Genomic DNA, 18,213 nt, shown 5'->3' with positions numbered 1-18,213 from the left:
TGGATATTGCTAATTTTAAACATTTTAATCATGTTCAGTGAAGTGAAGGCCTTCTAAGAAAGTGGGAGCTTTAAAATCAGGATCCTTCTGTGTATATAAAATCATCATAGTTTTTTATCTTGTGTCGTGCAGATGCAACTGTACCAGCCCACAGAGCAGTTCTGGTAGCTCGCTGTGAGGTAATGGCAGCTATGTTTAATGGTAATTATCTAGAAGCAAATAGTGTTCTGGTTCCAGTGTATGGGGTTTCCAAAGACACTTTCCTCTCCTTTCTAGAGTATCTTTATACCGACTCCTGCTGCCCAGGTAAGAAAAGCTAAAAATACACATTTTTACTCATTTTTCCACAGTGGGGCATTGATAGAGAGTAATGTAGCAGCATTTACATTATGAAAAATGTGAATAATTTAATGTATAATGTCTCACGAAAAAGAAATTTTTCACATTGTGCAATAAAAAAAATCAGTCTCATTCAAGTAAAATCAACTGCAGACAGAACAGATATCACTAATAAAATGTATTTGGTTTGTGCTTACACAGCAAGACTCAAAAATCAGTGAAATTTCATTTCTGGTCCATTACAATATTTTGTTTTGTCTTTCTACATCACAATAATATTGCTTTTTAATCATAATTCTTGAGTTGATCTTGAAATTTTCATTTAGGGTATATTTTTTTACATTTAATATAAACAAGGTTAAAGTGGAAGAATACCTTATTTATACATATGGATACCTCATTTGTATGTAAGTCCTCAAAGAAGTGTGTCAGTTGGAGTATTCAGTAAGAAAAATTGAGCTGAAGTATTCCTTGCATCTTAACTTCAGTCTTTTTTAATAAGAAGAAAAGCTACATACTAAATATGGAATATTATTTAAATGCAGATAATTTGCCTTTGGGATAGTGAATGAATAATGTTGTGATCTGTATTTTTGCTTTTGTTTTCTTTTCAAATAACTCTACCTTATTACTAGGTTTTTCCCTTTTTCTCTTTTCAGTCCGTCTGCCATTTCCCTGTCCATCAGTTTAAATATGCAACCACTGTACCATATTTTAAAAAATTAATCAAATTTTAATTTTTTTTTTTTATATATATGGTTGCTTCATTTTCTTTTGGGCCTTTTTTTGCTATATTTTCATGTACATGTATCATGCAAGTTCTTTTTTGAAAGAGATATTAGAAAGCAAAATCTTTTTATTACTCATCACTTACTTTAAATACACTAACAGCCCTTGATCAGCATCTTCAAGATACAGTATATTGACAAGAATTTATTACACCTACCTTCTAAGAAGTACTAACTAAAATACTCTTTTCATGTTAATTAAATAGGAAAAAGAGAGTGGTATAGCAAACTTACATCAATGATAATGAAAAATAAAATGAGGTGATCAACAGCAGTTTGATTTTATGTTCATTGTTAAGTGTTTGAAAGGTGGCTTTGTGAAAACTGGCTTTGATCATCTTGTCAAAAAGGTAAAATACATGTAACTTGTGTTTTCTTGTTTTTCAGCTGGTATTCTCCAAGCTATGTCTCTCTTGATCTGTGCAGAGATGTACCAAGTAATGAGGCTCCAGCATATTTGTGAGCTTTACATTATCACACAGCTTCAGAACATGCCTAGCAGGGAGCTGGCATCCACAAGTCTCAGTATTGTTAGCTTGCTCAAAAAAGCTAAGGTATGTGTTGTATGGATCACATAAGAACATACATCTTCACACTAATTAATGGGGGTTTTTTAATTGTTAAGATTTTTAAGATCTTAATCCTTGCTGTTCCCAAGGACAAACACTGATATGCAGTCTGTTGATTAGGGTTATCTGTGGCACAAGGTTGGCTAAAATAAGGCCTTCAGCCTTTGATTGCACAATGTGCAGTCATAACACAATCTGTGCAATTTCCTTCATCAGGGACACATTGCAGTAATTCACCTTAATTGCAGCTTCTGCCAGAAGAGGTGTATTTTGGGCAAGTGAAGATGCACTACTTCCTCTTTAGTCATGCAAGCGGAAAAGAAGTTCCAACCTGATAGAATATTGAGTGGAAACCAGGAAAAGCATGAAAAGAATAGAGGCTGAAAAAAGAGAGACAGTAAAGCCAGATTTGGAAAATAGAAGAGGAAAATAAAAAAATGAATCATTTATAAGTCTTAGGCAGGATATTGTCTTAAATGAAGAGGATTTTGTGGAGGAAGAGGAGACCACAAAACCGACACGCTGCTCTCCTTACCTTCTTTTTCAGAAGCTCTTCTGTGACAAAAATTTCTAAGATTCATGTCCAAAAGAGCCCCAGGAGTTAGATCACACAGCTGGGGTGGGGGGAAGTTTTGTTCTTGAGTCTCTGTCTGTTTACACATTTCTGCCAATGACTTCTCCTTTGTTATTTCCTACGGTCAAAACTTTGTTTAGTAAACCGCTATGTTGACAGTAGAATGGTTGTTTTAGACATGATAGCAGTAAGTATTGTTTGTTTTCTTCTTGCAGTTTCACAATTCTGATTGCCTTTCAACTTGGCTTCTCCATTTTATTGCCACTAACTACCTCATCTTCAGTCAAAAGCCTGAATTTCAAGATCTTTCAGGTAATTTACCGATTACTTTTAAAACAAGAAATGCTTTTCAGTTCTGCTTAGATCAGAAGCAAGGTACTGGACAATACTACGTCTTCATGAGAAGGCAATTAGGGTTTCTATAGGCCAGAATCTGTGTGAGCTGGATGGTACATCACCATACTGTGGACCAGCATGTGACACATGAAGAACAGAATGTCCAGCAACCACATCCCCTTGTATTTTTGTATTCCTGCACTGATGGTAAGGTTCCTACCCATAAGTGATTCAACTGAGACACTTTGGTCACCATGTGTCAATCCCTCTACCTTATGTATATAATTTTTTTTAGTTAGTGCATTAGAATCAGTCATTGGAAGTAAAGAGTCACTTCCAATACCTGCTCTTCAAGCATTGGGGTTTTCTTTGAAGAAAACAGGATTCTTACAGTACTTTTCAGCAGATATCATGAAATCAAATAACTAATGTCCATTCAAGTAAAGAAACGAGGTTCTTCCAGAGAAGTGATATTTATTTTCCCAAACTGTGTATTTGTTTCCTGATATGTAACTCTAGAAAGTTTTGCTTATTGTCTATGGGAATTTTCAACACCCTGGTGAAGGTGGTCCTGATAGGTGCATCTGTTTTGATCCATGGTTCGTATTCAGACCATTGGTATGGGGCCAGTGTATTCCAGCAGGCGATATTGTTATCAATGAGCTGAAGCTCTATTTGGTCCAAAGTACATTGAAGGAACTCTTTCCTCATTTGCAAGCCTCATATATGTATGTGTGATGATGGATGACTCTGTAAGCACTATGAGCGAAGGAGGGAGAACTAGGCTCTCCTTGCTCTGTTTGGACCTGGAATTTGTCTTCCAGTGACCCAACTATGTATCTTCTGAAACATCCATTTTGTATAACCAGATCTGGATTAAACATGGATTAAGCTTGTGTCAAGTCAGCCACCCTGAGGTACTCCTGAAGCCGCAAGAGTCAGATTGTCCCAACCATTTGGTGAAGGTGGGAATTGTAGATGACTTCCCCTTGGTGAGGCAGGAGAGCACAGAGACCCTTCTGATTTAGGTTCAGTGCAGGACGCAATCTAGGCACATTTACTTACACCTTTTCCAGTCTCCGAGTGGGATATCAATTTATCAATGTTGCCTTTTTTTTTTTCCCTGCTCTGAAAAGTAATAGCACTAGCAATTCTGCTTCCATGTTGCAGCGATCCTGATGGATATCAGGCTGCATATGAGTGTGTCATGAAAGTCATGCAGTGATGCTTCTGATAGGCGTCACTCTTACGCACTTGTCAGCATGTGCTCTGACAGCACCCGTGTGACTCAGGGTACAGTATCATCACAGCAAATGTTTGCTCTGTCATCACCTGGGGTTTCCTCCTTGCTTCCAACCATTCGTATCTTCCACCACTGGTATCCATATGGCTGGTAGCCTCTCCTTTGCCTTTCTCCTTCCTCTGAGTCCCTTCCACATTATTCACTGGGGGGTTGACACGTCCTGCTGCATTGAACTTGCAGTGAGACAGCCTGAGAAAGGAAATAGGAGCACACAACTAAATATAGGTGGGTAGGTAAAACTGTTCTGCCCCAGCTTGCCAGGGTATAAACAGCCTCTGGCACATTCAGAGGGGAGCAATCTCCCCAACAACAGCAGTTATGGGCAGCTAGCCTTTCTTCCTCAGGACACCATGACACTGCATCACCTCACGGCTTGCAGAGCCATGCAACATGAAACAGCAGCTTTCAGTGGCTTTCAGCCACTGAAATCTCCAGGAACAGCCCTGTGTTTGGCACAAGGTAGGCAGAAAGGCACTGCCTGCTGCCCTGGCCTTAGCCCTTCCCACACTGCGGATCTTTCTGAGGTGCTTTGGTCTCCGTCCAGCTTGTTCTGAGTCCCTAAAAGGATTCAGGAAAATCGGGGAGCAGGGGATGGCAATGCATGTTTCTGCAAAGGCAAAGGGATTCATATATGTACATCATCTGAAGACTGTTACATGATTGTGTCAGCAACAAGAAACACATGCAACACAAGTAAAAAGTCTTCCTGAGTTCTGAACTGCTCCCCTTACCTTCCTTTTTGAAATGCTCTTGAGGCAAACTGTTGGCATAGGGATTGGGAACCCCTCCTTGATAGTGTCACAGCATAGGCAAAATCCTCACAGCTGATTACCACATCCAGTTATCTTCTAGAGATAAAGAACACTAATCTGTAGGATAGCCTCTCTGCTCTCTTTAATGAGTATTGTTTTTATTTTAGCAAGTGACTTATTTATTGCTAACTTAGTAGCAAGGGAACACTGTGTGGTAACTCTTCAGTCTGTATTCCTGTAAGCTGTAGGCACAACAGACAGCACTCCTCTTTACTGTCCTAGTTGTGTCCTAGTCCTTGATGGTTTTCAACCTATTTTATAGACTTTTTGCAGCCTATGCACTTGTGCTGTATGTTTGGATATTACATTTAATTCCTTTGTTGCTTTGTTTAGTGGAGGAGCGCAGTTTTGTAGAGATGCACAGATGGCCTTCCAATTTGTACCTGAAGCAGCTCGCTGATTACAGGAACTACATCCACTCTCAGAAATGCCATTGCACAGTAATGTAAGAGGACTGAGCACACACAAAGTGCATCGTGACTCAGAAACTTCAGACTGGGAATTACACAAAGCATAAAAATCCTTTCAAGAGCAAATAAAATACTTATCTCCCCTGGAATACCATATGCCATGCTGTAGCTCACCTACTAGCATTCCTTGCTTTGGTAATGGACCACTACTTTTCCATTAAAGTGTGGAGAAATGTATCATGAAGATTTATTTCAAGCACAAGAATTTCGTAACCATGGGGATTAAATGTAGTACGGGTCATGTCATGACTGTCATGCTGTCATGTGCTCCTCCTTCTATCTTCTGCATTGATTGTTTTACTGGTTTTCATGAGTATTTTTGGCTGCTAAAAGGGCACTGATTGAAAACAGATTTTTTTTGTGAGTCAGTATACAATAGTACCACAGTAGCATTGCAGCAAAGCTGAGAAGCCAACTCCTAAGTTCTTTAAATATTTCAGAATCCAAAAATTTATGGCAGCTTCTGTTGGTTTGCAAAATAAAGGGTAGACGTACTAATCATTTTAGTTATGATTCATTTTCTACTTCAAGGTAACTCTCTACTTCCTTTTATGGAACTCTTATGGTTGTATGAGTAGATATTTTAATTTCAGAAGAATGCCTATGTATCAACGTATTCTCTGTTATTTTCCAAATATCTACAAATTGAAATAGTGTTTCCTTTCAATAAATAGGAGAAGGAGGTCTGTTTTAGTAATCTGTAGAATACCTCTGTTAGTGTGTACATATTGTGGTTTTCCCCATGAGGAAGGAATTCAGGGAGAACCAAGTCCACTCGGAGTGTATTGACATGGTACTGGTAGGGACTGGACCAAAAAAGGAGGGAGTTGACAGCCTTGCATGACTTCGGTGGAAGAAAACTCGCTGGCCCTGGTGACTTTTTGGGAAAAGTGGGTCTCATAATCCCACATACCGCCTGGGGGCTGACAGCACTGATGTCAGATTTGCTGGCTGTGGAGGAGGTGACCCTCATGGGTTTGCCAGTCCGAGAAGGAATGTCAGCTTTTGGTGGGACTTTGAGCTCAACCTTCCCCAGTGAGGGCTCAGTTTAAACTGAATTAACATTCTGTGTTCGTAAGCTATGCTGTGTGAGACAAACCTGATTATCTTTTGCAGCTGTGTGGGTTCTTTCTTGGTTATAACAGAGAAATCCTGAATGTTACCATGCTCCTTGCCAATGCTGTTGAGAGTTTTCTTGACTTAAACCACTAATTTGTTGTACCACTAACTTATAGGAATGTAGTAATATTAAATACAAAATGAACTCAGCCTTTACGCAGGGGTATCTGTCTGAGCATAGGTACTTTTCTATAAATGAAATCTTATCAAGGAGCTAAATGCTTCATTATCATTCTTGTACTTATGATTCTGCTTTGCCTTTAATTTTGCTATGCAGTCTGAGCCGAGAAAGACAAAGAAAAGTCACTGGAAAAAAATTATTTAGTATTTCCAGAATGCCCACAGCAAATAGCCTCAAATGTACCTGAAAACTGCAGCTGGGAGATGAAGATGGAACAGCAAATTGCTGGACTTGATTTTTTTTTTTTTCTCATAAGAATTTTTTTCATATTTCAGAACAGTTTTCTTGGTAAATGATTCTTTTCAGATTCCGTGCTAGAGTCATAGGGATTTTTTAGTTTTGTATTTTTCCTGGTGATGTTTTGCAGAGCTTGAGAGGGTATTTCGTTTTCTATTTGCTTTTCATCTGGAGACCCTAAAGATGAGATATCCTTATCTACATCTTGCATATAGTGAATGTGAAATATAGAGCATTACACTTTGTTCAAAATCACTAAAGAAAGCTGAAAACACTAAAGAAAAAATTGAATAGGAAAGTTATATGTATGGAACTCAAATGTGAAAAGGTAATTTCCTATAATTATAGCAGAAATTAAAAATTTAAACTCTACATTAACTGAATATGTGCGAATAAAGCAGGTTTTTGAAGCATAAAGTCATGAACAAAAATGAGCATACAGCTGAACTGCAGCTTGCCTGGACACCTGATAGCATCCCTGGTGACAGCATGTTCTTATACCAGCAGCCAGCTCCATTGTCAATAGTATGGATTATTCGTCTGGCACTGACTTCTTGTACTGACACAAAATCTGCATGAATATTTGTCTGTATTGCATGTAGTCCTAAATTTCTAACTCTTTGAAAGCTTTTCCAGGTTTTTTGCCACAAGTTACTCTGTTGCCAGTAATTTAAGTATAGATAACAAATAACAAAGTAATACTTTTAACTTCCTATAAAGTTTTATAGACATTTAAAAATAGAAATGGAAATACAAATTAATGGAAATACAAACACTTTATAGTCAACCAAAAGAAATATTTTGCTATTATGTATTTTAGTCAGTGATAACTACAGGTTTTATACAGAGAAGCCAGGCCGTGTAAAAATATTATTTATTTACAGATTAATGCATGCTACTATATGGAAGAGTAATAGTAAGAACATCTCTTACTATTCAGACAATAAAAGAGCTTGCCATTTTAACTGAGTATCCCCATAATGCTGTCTGTATCAGGTGCAGATGTGCTGTTCTGGCAGACACAGACCATCTGAAAAGTTTAAATTCTTGGAAGACTTCTTATTATAAATTCTTGGTTTTATTGTGTGTGATGATTTTCCATTAAAATGTGTTTATCTTAAAGCTATTTTTAAAACTGATACTTTAGCATTCAGAAATGTGACTGAAAGTAGATCCTGATGCTCTGATGCTTGGTGAGTTGCTGTCAGTAAGGTTTTTTTGTTTTTAGTAGAGGCTTTAGGACCGTATCTGTCACGGGCAGTCAGGAATTAGGCCAGTACAGAGTTTGGTATTTATGAATAACTTTGCAAGGTATAAAGCAAAAATTGCTGTGGTATAAAAAAACCTCAAAACCTTTATACTCTGGTATAAAGTAAAAACCAGAAACCAGCTGGAAAAACAAGTTATTTAGTCAAGTGGTTTTTAAGAAACTAAAATGTCTGAGGAAAAAGGCTTCCACTGATGCCAGCATCTCCTACAGTCCGAGGCCAATGGCGAATTCTGGTGTCCCTAGGCAGGTCTTAGAGGGTTTGGGATTATAGTCTCAGGCTTTGGTTTAAGAGGAGTTTCGATTCCCAAGTCCTTCATTAGAGCTAACTCTCAAAATCCACTTTTAGAAGACAATTTTCTGAATAGCGGATTGCACTGTACAGTTCTCACTGTACATATAGATGTGTGTGCTTGTCCCAAGCTAGCACTAAACTTTAGAGAGACTAACATAGCTTTCTGCACAGATAAAGTTTACCACATGACAGCTAAACAAAAATCTGCAATCATCCTTTAGGTCTTGGTGTATTTGATCTGAAAAATCTGTTAGCAGGAAGAAAAGCTGTTTTATTAGGCACGTGTTGAAACTCCTGAATGTTGTATTTTAATATACCCTGGCTAAATGTACATGTTTTCAGAATGAGTATGTAAAATTTTGTTACAAAATAAAAACTTTTCTCTAGTCATTCTCATGTGATTATTTACCTGTGCACATTGGAACATTTGAGAATTAGACTGGAAATATTTTTGTAACTTATTAGAATCACAGAGTATTTTTGGTTGGAAGGGGCCTTTAAAGGGCATCTCGTCCAACCCCCTTGCCATGGGGGTCAACCAGACCGGGTGACTTGAGCCCCATCCAACCTAACCTTGACTCTTCCAGGTGTAGGGCCAATAACACTTCTCTGGGCAACATGTGCCAGTGTTTCACCACCCTCAGTGTAAATAATTTCTTCCTTCTACCTAGTCTGAATCTCCCCTCTTCTAGTTTAAAACCAGTTCCCCTTGCCTAATTGCTACAGGCCCTACAAAAATTCTGTCTCCAGCTTTCTTATAAGCACTCTTTGAGTATTCAACGGCACAACAAGGTCTCCCTGGAACCTTCTTTTCTGCAGGCTGAACCAGCCCAGCTCTCTCAGCCTGTCTCCAGAGCAGAGCTGCTCCAGCCCTTGCAGCATCCCTGTGGCGCCCTCTGGACTTGCTCCAACAGCTCCACGTCCCTCTTGGGTTGTTGCCCCAGAGCTGGATCAGGACTGCAGGGGGGGTATCGCCAGAGCACAGTAGAGGGGGGGCATACCCTCCCTCGACCTGCTGCTCACGCTCTGGGGATGCAGCCCAGCACACGGGGGTTTCTGGGCTCAAGCGAACACTGAAGCCAGGTCATGGGGAGTTTCTTGTCAACCAACACCCCCAAGTTCTCCTCAAGGCAGCTCTCAAACTTTCGCCAACCTGTTTTGATACGGGGGATTGCCTTGACCCAAGTATAGGATCTAGCACATGGCCTTGTTGAACTTCATGATGTTGGCATTGGCTCACCTCTCAACTCTGTCCAGGTCCCTCTGGATCCCACCACTTCCCTCAGGTATGCTGACAGCAACCCTCAGCTTGGTGTTGTCTGTAAACGTGCTGAGAGGGTGCTTGATCCCACGGTGTGTGTCATTGATGAAGATGTTAAAGAGTGCTCATCCCAATACAGGCCCCTGAGAGACACCACTCATTGCTCATTCACTTGCCTGTCACATGCAACATCAAGAGACAACTTGAGAACACAGCTGCGTCCGTGCTGCCTGTGTGTAAACTGGCAGTAACACTGAGATAATGACATTGCTATGAATTAATAAACAATGTTCCGTGTTGATTTGACTTTCCAGTGGGAGCTGGGGGCAGGAGAGGGCACTGAAATACTCTGTCTGAGTAGTTTCCTTTGCATCCTTCTCATGCACAAACTGCTGAGACCCAAAGTGCCTGACCAGGGCTCTTGCCTGGTGCACAGGTGGGGAGCACAGCTCGAGGCCATGCAATACCTTCCTGGCCTGTCCTCTGTTGTAACCACGTCCTGCAGTATCTGATTCTCTGTGGCTTGCACCAACCTAAAGCCATGTTCATCACTACCAACAGGAGTTAAACCGTCCATCCCAACCAGGTAACTAAAAACAGGTACAAAGAGTGTCACAGAGTCAAGGCGGTCAACAAATGCTGTAAGACGCTCATAGCATCCCTGAGGTCCCCCTGTGCTTTGCCCTTGGTCACCCATACCAGTATGGCCTGATGGTACCCCTGACCACACAAGGGATGGTGAACGACTTGCCTAAACCTGGCATTTACTGGTTATTTCCCACATCTAGACAATCGTCACACTATATTTCTGGGAAAATAAGTTTTAAAACTCAGGCAATTACAGGAAGAGAGAAGGGACAGAGGATGAAGTCAGAAAGTTATTGCATGGCCTCGACCCATGACCTCTGCACCAGGCAAGAGCCCTGGTCTGGGTCTCAGTGGTTTGTGCATGAGAAGGATGCAAAGGAAACCACTTGGCCAGAGTGTTTCAGTGCCCTCTCCTGCCCCCAGCTCCCACTGGAAAGTCAAATCAAACCCAAACATTGTTTGTTAATCTTCGTGATTCATTATCTCAGCCCTCCACACCTCTGCTGCCTCCATGGCCTTGGCATGAGCCCCCTGCTCAGCATGGGGCAAGGCACCGTCACCCTCTACTCTCCTCCCCAAAAGGGCTGGACGGGGAACGGGAAGGTGGAGGGTAGGGATGCGCGACCCCCGGGCTGCAGCGCTGCGCGCAACCTCCACCGGGCGGCAGCATTGCCCATGCGTCCCCCGCTCATCTCCCAGCGCATTCCCTGCGCAACCCCCCGCGCATCCCCCCGCGCATCCCCATGTGCGTCCCCTTGTACGTTCCCTGCATATCCACAGCGCGTGCCCCTGTGCAATGCCCCACACAGGCAAATGGCTTCAGTGGCCGGTACAAGGCATGGTTCCCGTTTCGGGTTTCTACTTCTGGGAAAAGCATCTGGCCTCAGGAATCTTCTGTTTTCCCATAAATAAGCGGAAGAAAAATCATACTGAAAGTTGGCAATGAGGAGAAGTTATGCTGCCCAGGACTGTCACGGCCAAGGCCGGGCAGAAGCTGTGGCTGTGCTGCTGCACAAGGAGCTGCTGCACAAGGAGCTGCCTAAACCCAGCTGCCTCCATTTTACATTCTGAGGACTGCAAAGGAGTGTGTTGAGGTCAAAATGTGTATTTGTGCACAAAGGAGCAAGTTTCCTTCTACAACGCTGATGCTGCAGAAAACTAAGTTTGGGAAGCCCTGCTTGGGGAAGGGGCTCCTGAGCCTGCCTGTCACATGCAGCATTGATTAGCTGAAAAACAGACAGCCTGGGCCCTGCTGCTGGTTTTCCCCCTTCAGGCTCATGAAAATAAGAAGTTGACGTCCTTTATTGTCCTTCTGTATCAAGCCTTCTTATTTTAAACAGCTAAAATGTGAGCAGGTTGCTTATTTGACGAGCGGCCCACGATACTTGTGGGGATTTCTCACCTGTGTTAGACTAGTCCCGTGCTCCCCAGTACGAGGCTGGAGAAGAGGATGCTTGGGGTGGGGGTCTTGCCCAAGTGCATGAATACCTAGTGGAGGAAGAAGGAGGATGGAGCCAGGATCTTCCGAGCAGAGCCCAGTGCCAGGACCAGAGGCAACAGGGAGAAATTAAAATGCAGAAGGGTCTGTCTAAGCATCAGGAAAATATTTTATTCGGTTTTGGCTGCATCCTTGGAGACATTCCAGCCCTGAGGGGGCACAGCACAGAGTAACCAGGTCAAGGTGACCCTGCCCTGAGCAGCGGCTAGGGCTGGGTGATGTCCAGAGGTCTCTGTTGTCCTGTGCAAATTAAACATGTGGAAAATGCTGGGAACTGCCAGGCAATAAACCGACCGAGTTCAAGCGAAAGCAGAGCAGGGAGAGGAGCTTAGCAGAAGATGAACTAAACATTAGACTAAGTCTGCCCAGCAACAGTGTAATACATTGCACATGGTGATTGCCCCTTGTGGAGTAAAGCGGGGGTGTTGGTGGGTGTGTGTTCGTGAGTGGAGACAGGCTCTGCCTGAGCAGTGATGCTGCAGTGCTGGCGATGGCCGTGGTCCCACCGAGCTTTTCACTTGCGGGTGCAATCTCACCGCCGCAGCTCGACATCCAATATGTGGGCCCAATTTAGCCCTACAGGGCTTGCTGCCCAACTGTCTCTTTTACAGCTTCAACTCTAGGAAGGACTGCAGCCTTAAGGTTTTTTCTTCTGTTGAGTTTACACAATTGTACATAATTGTGTCTTACAATACGTGTGTTGAATCCCTTTGATTCCATTTATCTGCTCCCTAAATACATTTTCAACATAGGTCTGCAAAAGAAACAGTTTGGATTTTTTTTTTTTCAATTCTGGAATTCATTCTTTGAATTCTTTTGGTTCTTACTTGCTCTCTGGGGAAAAAGAAAAAAAAAAAGTATTGCTGCTTTAACCACTATGTTTTGGTGAACTGATGACATGCTCCTGGGGAGGAGTTTCCAGGAGGAAGGAGCTGTGCAGCTCATAAGTGTCTCAGGCTGGGATTGCTACTGTCTTCTCTGCCTGTGAACGTCCTGGTGAAGGGCAGCATTCCTGCTCATCTTGAAGCAGCAGCATGCCTGATCAGCTTGTGGAGAACAAGATCAGATGTGACAAAGTAACCCTCTTTATAGAAAGAGGCTGCCATTACTGCAGGAATGCTGAGGAGATGCTCAAGAAGTACAACTTCGTGCCTGGAAGTCTGGAAGTCGTTGATATCACTCAGCGCAAGGATGTCCAGGATTACTTGCAGCAAAGAACAGGGCAAAGAACCGTAAGTTCTTGCAGTTGTTCCTCAGCACTTGCTGATCCTATGTCCCAGCGTGCCCATAACCTGGCCAGCTGCTGCAGAGGTGGAGGTGAGGGCTCTTTCCCCATGGCTTTTCATGCAGGATGACAGGGAGAAGCTGTAGCCTGCCCCGTTGGGAAGGACGTTCCTTGCTTTGCCTGCCCTGTGCATCCCGTTGCTGCAGCTGCTGCAGGGCGAGCACTTGGTGCCGAGGCAAGCTCCTGCTCCCCAACGCAGCACCTGCGGGTGCGGAGCTTCGCCCGCCCAAGCCCTTCCGTGCCCTCACATGCAGGGCAGGAGCCACTCCTCAGTGGTACTCAGACCTCTGTGTGACAAACACACCTTTACTTTGCCTCCCCAATCCACCCCAGTGAGAACAACATCCAATGATGCCCATGGGGCGAAGCAGAAGGGACATGCTGGCAACCTGCCTTGCCACCGGGGCTTCAGGGGATTTTTCCTGCACGGGATGTGCCTCCAGACATGTGGCTGGTCTCAGACCAGGGAAAACCCAGAACTGGACGGCTGCTTTCAGCGCAGCAGGACTGCTGCTGGCCCTGACAGAGGTGCTCCTTTGTCTGTCCCGCCTGAAGGACAGCAAAAGTGCCAGCGTACCTCCTGTAGAGCGCTCGCTCTTGGAGTCAAGCCTCTGTCCTGCTTGTCCCTGATCCTGCCAGCTCAGTTTTAGCGTCTTAGGGGTGCCAGAGGGGACCATAGCTCTTGCGCGATGCCGTGGCCCTGTCCTGAGCCTGGGCACGGGGCAGCAGCATGTGGGCATGTCTGGATTCACCCCTGCCAGGGCAGGACTATGGGCAGCCATCAACCCCTCCAACACAAGGAAAGGCTTTCTGAGCTGCCATTTTCCAGTGGCCCCTTTTCCCCTTACTATTTTATGCCTGTTCCTGCCCATGTCTTTTGTCTTCACTCCTTGAGCTACTACTGTCTCAATAATTCTACTCCTGCCTGTGTTTTCATTTCTTTTTATCTTCCCTGGCCGGCAGCTGTGGCTGTGGTGGTGTCAGCAGTGATTCACTTCCCTCTGCGGCAAAGCTTTGCCTTCAGGAAGCCTCAGATCTGGGGATTTGAAATGGCTCCTGGCCTTCAGGAGAGGCTGGAGTTTAATTTGTTTTTCACATTTGTTTCTGCAGTGATTGCTGTCATCTTGCTGCCAGGCAACCGTCATGAGGTGGGCAGGAAAAGGGACAAGCACAGGCAGGAAAACAGCAGAGGGTCAGGGCTGTGAGGTAGGAGGAGAGCAAAAGGCCAGAGAAGGGTATGTGGAGAAGTGGCTGAGCCAGAAAGGTGAGTTTGCAGGGCCAAGGGACTTTGATGGTGATGGTGGCCATTAGGGAGACAGCACACGCCACCCAGCACCTTCACGTGCTGGGAAGCACTCAGGAGCACGCTGGTATTCCTCGGCACTTGGAGAACCTGCCGTGGGCAGATGCATGGTCCATACACGCTGCAGGTCTCAGCACTCGGAGCTGCTTGCTCGCTTCTCTGGGATCATGTGCTTCAAGCGTCTCCAGCACTACCCCACAGTGTGTTTCTGTCTTTCTGCAGTCTCTCTGAAATGCAGAGGCTTCCCCTGCCCCTTCCTGTCTCGCAGTGGATTTCAGAGAGATAGGGTCCAGGAACGGGAACAGGAGAATTTTGTAAATGATGGTCTCCCTGGTGCGCAGTCTGCCTCCAAGACAAATCCTTTCCCCACACTCTGCCTCCAGCAACCAGCTCTTCTGATTAATCTGTGGCATTGTTTTGTGCTCAGCTGCCTGTTGTCTTCATTGGGAGATGCTGCATCGGGGGATTGTCTGACCTGCAAAATGTGGACTGCAAGCTCCCCAGAATACTGCAGCAGATCGGTGCCCTGCGGTAGCGTAAGGGTGAGTCCGAGGATCATCTCTGACAGCAGCAATGCTGGCAGGACTTAGGATAGGTGTCATGTACATCATGTGTGTGCATATACACAAAAACTCTGGGCATATATGCAGACACACGCATATGTCTGTAAACGGGTGAAATACATAGCTATGTACACACATGGAAAAGCACTGTTTAGTGGCGTTTTCTTGATCTAGTAGTTCCAAGCAGCTGTGACCTCTACCCTTTTTGTCTGCTGTTTCTACTTTCAGGAGAGAGATGACCATGAGCTGCATCCACATTCTGACACAGGGGCTTCCTGAAGCAAATTCCTGGCAACTTCCTCCTGCGGGATCAGATGCATCCTCCAGGCTGATGCAGCTTCTTTCCCTGTCAGTGCACAGTGGTTCAAGATGTGGACATCTCTCCATCCTTTCTGCAGCTCCAGAACATGATCTGCTTCAGCCCAATAAAATACACTTGCTCTAAGCGGCTGTGTTCACCGTTGTGTCTCTTTTTCGTACAGACCCATCCATGCGCTCATCCGCAACACCTCTCTGCCCTCTGCAATCCCTTTCCCACCTGCCTCTCCCTAGTGACCTCCTCAAACTTCTCCGTGTTTCCGACATCGAGCACAAACGTCATGACAGTGGTCCGATCGGGGGGGATGCATAGACTGCTGTACTGTTGGTGCCGGGCGGTGCAGTGCTGAGGGCTGCAGCCTGTACACGCTGCAGCAGCCTGTGCACGCTGCAGCAGCCTGTACACACATCCCCAGCCCTGAGGACGCATCTTCTCCTGGCTGAAGTTTCATGGAAAGGTCACAACAAGGCCTCAGAGCAGCGCTCTTTTGGCAAGGGTTTTGTTATGGCGCAGCTGCCGGCAGGACACGATGGGGGGTTCTCATTTATACTGCAGTGTGCCAAGTGACGAGCAGCTCGAGACCGAACACGCCAGGGCCTCCTGCTGAGGAGGGTGCTGACTGCAGAACAACCACTGAGATAATGGAAGATACAGAGCCTTGGGCAACATAGTTTAGTGAGAGATGTCCCTGCCCGTGGTAGGGGGGTTGGAACTAGATGATCTTAAGGTCCTTTCCAACCCTTACCATTCTATGATTCTATGATTCTATGAAGTATTAAGATACTGTTTTTGCAGTTGGCCATTAAGCAAACGTAACTGTCAGAACAAAATAACAAGATGGTGGTTAAGGCAGGAAACTCGGGCAAGAACCAGTTAGTGGTTCACAAATGTGCAGAAACCATACAATAAAAGGAGATTAGCAAATAAGGGGAGTGGGCTTTCAAATTAGAGTAGTGGGAGATGTAAACAGTCTTTTTTCTAAATAAGGCTTGGCAGACGTTAGGAAAAAGGTATAGAAAATAGACCGGTGGAGTGAAAGAGTTCGTAATTCCTCGAAGGGAAGCCCAAAAAGTATTTGTAAAGCGAGAGGACAAGAAACAAAAACAAAAAGCAAAAATGGTGATGTCCACGGTGAACCAAATAGTGGAAAAGAGAATATAGAACCTGTGGCTCCAGGAGGCCAAGGGGCCTGGACAAGGGGAAGGGGCTGGGGCTTGAGAGGTGCGAAATGGGGAGGCAGTAGTAGTAGGGGACTGGGGAGATCTTGGCAGTCACCACCAACTGCGGTCCCAGCCACAAGATGTTTCCTATGTGGAAAGAGCGGACACTTTAAACACGAGTGCTCTGAACTTAGAAAGGAGGAGAAAGTGATCCCACTGATGACGTTCAAAGACAGCGAATAGGGGGGTCAGGGGTTCCTCAACCTGAGGTTCAACCAGGAGCCCTTAATAAAATTGGAGTTGGGACCTCAGGAGGAGGAGGTGGCCCTTTTAGTAGGTACAGGGGCAGCCAGAACCGTATTGAATTATATACCCCATGGACTGAAATTATTAAACCAAAGGCTAACTGTTTCAGGAGGGATTTTCAGTTCCCATTTGAAGACACTACCTTGAAATTAAATAGTGAAACAATTCAAGCACAATTGTTATACATTCGTGAAGCTGGAAGCAAGTTTCTAGGGAGAGATTTAATTGTACAACTAGGGTTACAAATGAAAACCTAAGGGGATCAAATTTTGGTTTCCATGGTTTTATTAACAGAACAGGATGAGGAGAAGATAGATCCAGTCATTTGGGTAAAAGAGGGAAACAGAGGAGGAGTAAATATATCTCTCTTAAAGATCAAATTGAAAAGGGAAGATGAGGTCATTAATCAGAAACAATATCCTATTCCTTTAGAGGGACAAAAAGGATTACAGACAATCATAGAAATCCTAATTAAGGATGGGCTTTCAGAACCCTATATGTCTCCCTTTAACACCTCAGTCTTACCTGTATGAAAAACTGATGGGTCATATCGTTTGGTGCAAGACTTGAGAAAACTGAACCAAATAGTTCAGGTCTGACACCCAGTGGTCCCAAATCCTTACACCTTGTTAAGTAAAATACCATATGACCACGAATGGTTCAGAGTAGTGGACATAAAAGATACCTTTTGGGCATGTCCACTAAGTCCAGAGAAGAGGGACATGTTTACCTTTGAATGGAAAAACCTTACATGGGACGTAAACAGAGGTACAGATGGATGGTGTTAACACAGGGATTTATTGAGTCACCAAATCTATTTGGACAAGTATTGGAACAGGTGCTAGAGAAATTTAATCTGCCCCCTGATGTCAATGTCTGGAAATATGTAGATGACCTCCTAATCTCAGGGAAAAAGAGGGAAGTAGTGGCAGAAGCCATGAATGCCTTGTTGAATTTCCTAGGATGACAGGGACTGAGAGTTTCAAAGACCAAACTACAATATGCCTACTGCACTCCCAGCCACAAGATGTTTCCTATGTGGAAAGAGCGGACACTTTAAACATGAGTGCCCTGAACTTTGAAAAGAGGAGAAAATGATCCCACTGATAATGTTTAAAGACACTGAATAGGGGGGTCAGGGGTTCCTCAACCTGGGGTTCAGCCAGAAGCCCTTGATAAAATTAAAGTTGGGACCTCAGGAGGAGGAGGTGGCCCTTTTAGTAGATACAAGGGCAGCCGGAATCTCATCTATTTGGAAAAGTATTGGAACAGGTGCTAGAGAAATTTAATCCGTCCCTTGATGTCACTGTATTGCAATATGTAGATGACCTCCTAATCTCAGGAAAAAAGAGGGAAGTAGTGACAGAAGCCACAAATGCCTTGTTGAATTTCCCAGGAGAAAAGGGGCTGAGAGTTTCAAAGACCAAACTAGAATACGTAGAAAGGGAAGTCAAATACTTGGGACACTTAATCAGTGAAGGAAAATAGAAGATAAACCCAGAAAGGATAAAACAAATAGTTGAGTTACCCCTTCCAAAGACTAATAAAATGCTAAGAAAATTTTTAGCATTAACAGGTTATTGCCACCTGTGGAATGATTTGTATGCACAGAGAACAAAAGGATTATATGTAAAATTACT

General features: G+C 44.0%; 2 protein-coding genes across 5 annotated transcripts in view; both read left to right on the top strand.

The window, feature by feature from the left end:
- Positions 1–8,038, top strand: part of RHOBTB3 (Rho related BTB domain containing 3) — a 31,039-nt gene extending 23,001 nt beyond the window's left edge. The window contains exons 9-12 of one of the 2 annotated variants that reach the window (XR_003989277.1): positions 133–306; positions 1,515–1,681; positions 2,486–4,368; positions 5,055–5,112. Coding sequence is in view for 1 of the 2 variants with exons in the window: in XM_030470935.1 (XP_030326795.1) it covers positions 133–306; positions 1,515–1,681; positions 2,486–2,582; positions 5,055–5,170 (554 nt within the window). In the remaining variant the exon portion in view is untranslated. Of the gene's footprint in view, positions 1–132; positions 307–1,514; positions 1,682–2,485; positions 4,369–5,054 lie in introns of both variants that reach the window. The other variant, XM_030470935.1, reaches the window with a different exon arrangement.
- Positions 8,039–12,510: 4,472 nt separating this feature from the next.
- On the top strand, positions 12,511–15,234 carry LOC115601237 (glutaredoxin-1-like). Of its 3 annotated transcripts, XM_030470930.1 has the most exons (3): positions 12,511–12,869; positions 14,653–14,767; positions 15,017–15,234. In XM_030470930.1, the coding sequence occupies exons 1-3, from the start codon at positions 12,754–12,756 to the stop codon at positions 15,065–15,067; spliced, it is 282 nt and encodes a 93-aa protein (XP_030326790.1). In that variant the 5' UTR covers positions 12,511–12,753; the 3' UTR covers positions 15,068–15,234. The 3 variants fall into 3 exon arrangements, with proteins under 3 accessions (XP_030326790.1, XP_030326788.1, XP_030326789.1); XM_030470928.1 differs by lacking the exon at positions 15,017–15,234 and having other exon boundaries at positions 12,547–12,869; positions 14,653–14,772; XM_030470929.1 differs by lacking the exon at positions 14,653–14,767 and having other exon boundaries at positions 12,570–12,869.
- The last annotated feature ends 2,979 nt before the right edge of the window (positions 15,235–18,213 follow it).

The sequence above is a fragment of the Strigops habroptila genome, chromosome Z (assembly GCF_004027225.2).
Source record: "Strigops habroptila isolate Jane chromosome Z, bStrHab1.2.pri, whole genome shotgun sequence".
Classification (NCBI taxonomy): Eukaryota; Metazoa; Chordata; class Aves; order Psittaciformes; family Psittacidae; genus Strigops; species Strigops habroptila.
Note: the sequence above shows the minus strand (reverse complement) of the source record. Positions and strands in the feature narration are given on the sequence as shown.

Coding starts and splice junctions, on each gene's coding strand:
- LOC115601237 (XM_030470928.1), top strand. CDS start 12,672: ATGCCTGATCAGCTTGTGGAGAACAAGATCAGATGTGACAAAGTAACC. Junction 12,870..14,652: donor AAAGAACAGGGCAAAGAACC/GTAAGTTCTTGC, acceptor TTTTGTGCTCAG/CTGCCTGTTGTCTTCATTGG.